Genomic DNA, 4,340 nt, shown 5'->3' with positions numbered 1-4,340 from the left:
ATATATTAGTGTTAAGTCTCTCAAGGTTCTAAACTGTTTTTCTGCAGGTGCATAGTTGTTATTCCGCTATGGTAGTGTACTCTAGTCTGAAAACATTTTCAGTCCTCCTAACTAACACAAGTCGAGGTTGTTGCCCTGAGCTTCTTCTCTTTAGAAAACTAACACCGATGAAGCCTCGACAGAGTGAGAAAAGAAAAGAGAGAAGAGACACAGTCTTCCCGTCTCCCTGAAAGAAAAAGAAAAGAGATGAGCGGGCATCATTTTGCCCATCTCCTTGAATCTCCATTATTTTAAGACTTCTGATGAGAAATAATTTATTTTATTTTGAATGAAAAACCCAAACGTATCTGGCTCTTTCCTTCGAACTGAAGCAGACATCCGGAGACACAGTAAAGCAAAACGTAGAAGTTTTACTGAAGTAAGAGACCTGTCCTGGCTCTCTGACTTACCTGGGTGAAGTCTTCCTGCACGCTTAACCTTACGGTCGAAACGCCAACAGGTAAAATTTTAATTTGTTTGAACAAAGTGTACCGGAGGTGGGCTGAGGCACTGGCAAAGACCCAGAGTGCACGTTCTGGTTTTTCACACACATAAGTTAAATCTTAGAACTAATCTCTTCCTTTTCTTAAGCAAAACCTTGCCGTATATGTTTCATGTGCCTGCAAACATCTGGTTTATTTAAAATGCTGTTACTTAGAGTGTAATGTTGACATTAATTTGTGCGGACGCATGCGTATTTTGTTAATGTTTAACTCACCAAAAATTTTGATTATTCACAATAAGTTGTACATAAGTAATTTGTTTTATTCTGAAAGTAAATATCATTTATTTTAGAAAAACTTAAGTTACAGAATATGGTAAATTATTGTGTGTTGTCCTCATAATTACACAGAGAAGGGTTTAATCTTCCCGCAGAAAGAACTTGTGGTTTCCTCATAACTTTAGTTTTGAGAAGTTGTAGTCACATAATCACTACATCTGCGCAGTCTTTTCCAGAGAAAATTCCTGCAAAGAAATGTAATGAGGACAAACTGCACTGAATACAAAGAGTTAGTCGTACAACAATAAAACGGTGTTTAAGAAATCCTCACCTTACTGGCAGCAACACCAATAGATTGAATCTCATTCAGGTAAGGGGCCAGGTTTTTGTTGAGAACTTTCCTGAGTGTTGTCCCAGAGTTAGGAGTGAGGTCATACCCRACTATCTCTGACATGAGGTGCCAATGATGAGTTCGAATACAAGGGTTGCATAAGATGGACACCACGGGGATGTAGTCCTTGAATGTTTTGATCTGGTTCATTACAGTAGAGCACATAACTATTGTTGGACTCTCCTTCTTTTTGGGATCTTCTTCACCAGGACTTTGTCTTTTCTTCCCAGAGATATCTTCTCTCTGTTCTGAAGACTTAATCTGCTCTGACACAATCGGTGTTGGACTGTCCTGTTTTTCTGCATCTTCTTCTCTACTGGAACTTCCTCTTGCCTTCCCAGAKATCTTCTCCAGCTCTTGCGCAGCCTTAATCTGCTTCTGCTGGAAAAACGTCAGCATCTTGAAGATCTCCCTGTAGAACTCTTCCACTTGGACCTCCATGCTTTCCCCATCTAGTTCCACGAAAGAGCCATCCATCCATCTGTTTTCTGTGTGCTGCCACTTAAGGATAAATCCAAACAGCTTCTGATATGGTTCAATAYCCTCTTTGAGGACTTCAACTTCTGGATAACATGTAATATCCCATTTGTAAAAGGCCTCTTCCTTATTAATCTGGACAATAGCCTCCTCGGCCATCTGGAGAAGTTTCTGCACTTTTCTTACATCTTCCACATACTGTTCAATAAGCAAATAGTGATAACATAAATGTTAGATTAAAAATGAAATTGAAATGCCCAAGAAAAACACAACCTTCCATCTGCATTGTTGGAGAATGTTAAACATGATTTACTTAGTCTTCTTGCAAAGAGCTTAGAACAAGGATAAAAAACACAAATCAATAAGTAGTCAGAAGCAGCCACTTAGCTTAGCATAACTTATAAGTTAGAGAACGCATGTAGTGTAGATCCTACACCTTCCATTGTAAAACAAATACACACACATATTCCCTGATAGTAGTAACAGCTGTACCTGCTGCATTAAAACCAACTCTCTGTATTGTAGGAACTGCTCTACCCTGTGTCCCAACTCTCCCAGTTCTGCCATTAATTTTTCCCTTTTGTCAATCAGCTTTTTCTTTTCTCTCTCCTTAGCCATTTGTAACACCTCATTATTTTGCTCAAAGGCATGCAAAATGTTTTTGGGCCAGAGAAAGACCGTTGAATTCAGCTCCAAATCTTCTGGGTCAAAGAAGTAGTTGTCCAAAAGGTAGAGRAGTCTGGAGAGGGCTTCCTTTTAGAGCATATTGTGGTTTAAAAGTGACGTCAAAAACATTTTGCTTTTATCTAAAACTTAATAAATAGATACACTCATCTGGCTAATCACCTTTATTTTTTCATTTAGTTCTGCAATACCCGTTGTTCTGGTAAATTTGATGTATTCTTCTATCTGAGCAATGTTTTCTGTATTTTCTGGAACTTCCAGAGCTTTCTTTTGGATGACTTCAAATTCAGAACATATCAGTTTATTTTGCTCTCGATGTGTAGTGACGAGTTTCTTCAGAAGCACGTCAGCATACATTTTAGCTTTGTTAGCTATGCCTTGTTTCAGCTCCTCACTKTCCAGCAGGACCATTGGGAAGTAGCGTTTTGATGGGAGGCTGCTAATCTCCTTTGATAACATATGGAACTCCTCCACTTGCTTTAACAAGTATAAAGACATATTGTGACAATCATCGGGTTAAACATTTCACATCATAATCAGTTGTACGTCACATACGAACTGAATTTACCTTCTTGTATTCATCAAAAGAGTGTTCCTCCTCCAGAAATGTGTCTACCTTACTCTGTGCTTTCCCATTCACAAGCCAGTCATATTTGTTCACATAGGTCTTTAAATGTTGGTCAGGTTCCTCTAAGTTTTTGCGCACAGCATTCTTCAGTGTAGCCTGAGCCCAAGTAAGAACCTCATCAGGCACACTGGCATCCACAAATGAAGATGAGGTATGTTCCATCATCCCAGACGGCAGAATTTGTACTTTCTGCAGTGTATTAGCTATGGCATTAAGGATCTCCAAAACAGAGTCTTCCAAATCTTGTACGGTGGGAAAAATCTCCATCTTTTCATCATCAAATGTCAATGCCATACGGAAAACCGGCAAGCAGTGCTGATTGTTTGGATCAAATACCCTGACAAAATTTTCTACGTTTGCCTGAAGCATCGATTTTAACTAGAAATGTAAAGAAGGAAATTATCATCACGTAGTTTATATTTTCACAATTGACTTAACATGAAAAAAGTAACACTTTATGATTACACCCTATTTAGCTTTACTTGATCATTAATAAATGGTTAGTTAACCTTGGAAAAATCACCAATTACGGATGATTCATACAAAATAAGCTATGAACATTTATTGATGTTGTACCCATAAACACTAACTACTTCCAAAAATCAACATACTTGTTTATTCATGCTTAATAACTCATAAATTAACTATTTGATATAGTGTGTGTAAATGCATGTAAATGCTCATATAAAAGTACTTTCATGAGGTGGTTATCATATTACCTGATTGGAAATGAGGGTTGATGCACAGTTATAAAAGGCATCCATTTTCTCAGGTTTAACCTTCTTTTGTGTTTTTTCACTTGATAACAAGTGGATGATTTTGGGATACCAGGTATTCAGAATGCAAACTTCTTTCTCCTTTCTCACCTTGTCTGCTTTGTTCTTTAGGCTTTTATACTCCATTGGTCCTAAAGCTCTTTGTCAGCAGAAGTACAAATGAGTTTAACAAAAGGAAGCAAATCAAGAAGAAGAGCCAGCTATGTGCTGCGCCTGTTTCTTTTTGTCTTACCTGAATGTCGACGGATCAACAAGGACCAGCTCAGAAAATTCCGAGAAGCCGAGATCCAATAAAGTTTGCATCACGGGWTGCAAAATYTGCAAATGTGCCTTTATCATCTCGCGACTTTTTACAAMGCTATCATGCCATGGTTTTGAGAAATGTAAAAGTCTGCAAAGGTTCAAAACATTTTTTAATGGGCATTAAAGAGGAATAATGTGCTTGTGCACATGTGCTAATCAGAAACTCACTCTGAATCAGAAACTCTCTGTGTTGCCGAGCTCTGTTCTTGTTGCTGAGGATTCTTCAAAACAAAGTCGACTGAAAAAGATGAATATGAAAGCAAAATTCAGTGCACTGTGCAAAATGCTGTTATCCTGAAGATGTGTGTCAATTACAGATAA

General features: G+C 38.0%; 1 protein-coding gene across 1 annotated transcript in view; it reads right to left on the bottom strand.

Annotated features, from left to right (window-relative positions):
- Positions 1-4,340, bottom strand: part of LOC106523203 (dynein heavy chain 12, axonemal) — a 9,681-nt gene that overhangs the window by 1,277 nt on the left and 4,064 nt on the right. The window contains exons 5-12 of the mRNA XM_014016570.1: positions 4,188-4,257; positions 3,949-4,107; positions 3,807-3,855; positions 2,881-3,318; positions 2,475-2,789; positions 2,121-2,381; positions 1,092-1,826; positions 889-1,005 (exon numbers count right to left, since the gene is read on the bottom strand). Of these exons, the coding sequence (XP_013872024.1) occupies positions 973-1,005; positions 1,092-1,826; positions 2,121-2,381; positions 2,475-2,789; positions 2,881-3,318; positions 3,807-3,855; positions 3,949-4,107; positions 4,188-4,257 (2,060 nt within the window). The 3' untranslated portion in view covers positions 889-972. The remainder of the gene's footprint in view (positions 1-888; positions 1,006-1,091; positions 1,827-2,120; positions 2,382-2,474; positions 2,790-2,880; positions 3,319-3,806; positions 3,856-3,948; positions 4,108-4,187; positions 4,258-4,340) is intronic.

Source organism: Austrofundulus limnaeus, unplaced genomic scaffold (genome assembly GCF_001266775.1).
Source record: "Austrofundulus limnaeus strain Quisiro unplaced genomic scaffold, Austrofundulus_limnaeus-1.0 Scaffold147, whole genome shotgun sequence".
Classification (NCBI taxonomy): domain Eukaryota; kingdom Metazoa; phylum Chordata; class Actinopteri; order Cyprinodontiformes; family Rivulidae; genus Austrofundulus; species Austrofundulus limnaeus.
This window is presented reverse-complemented; position numbering and strand designations above follow the sequence as displayed.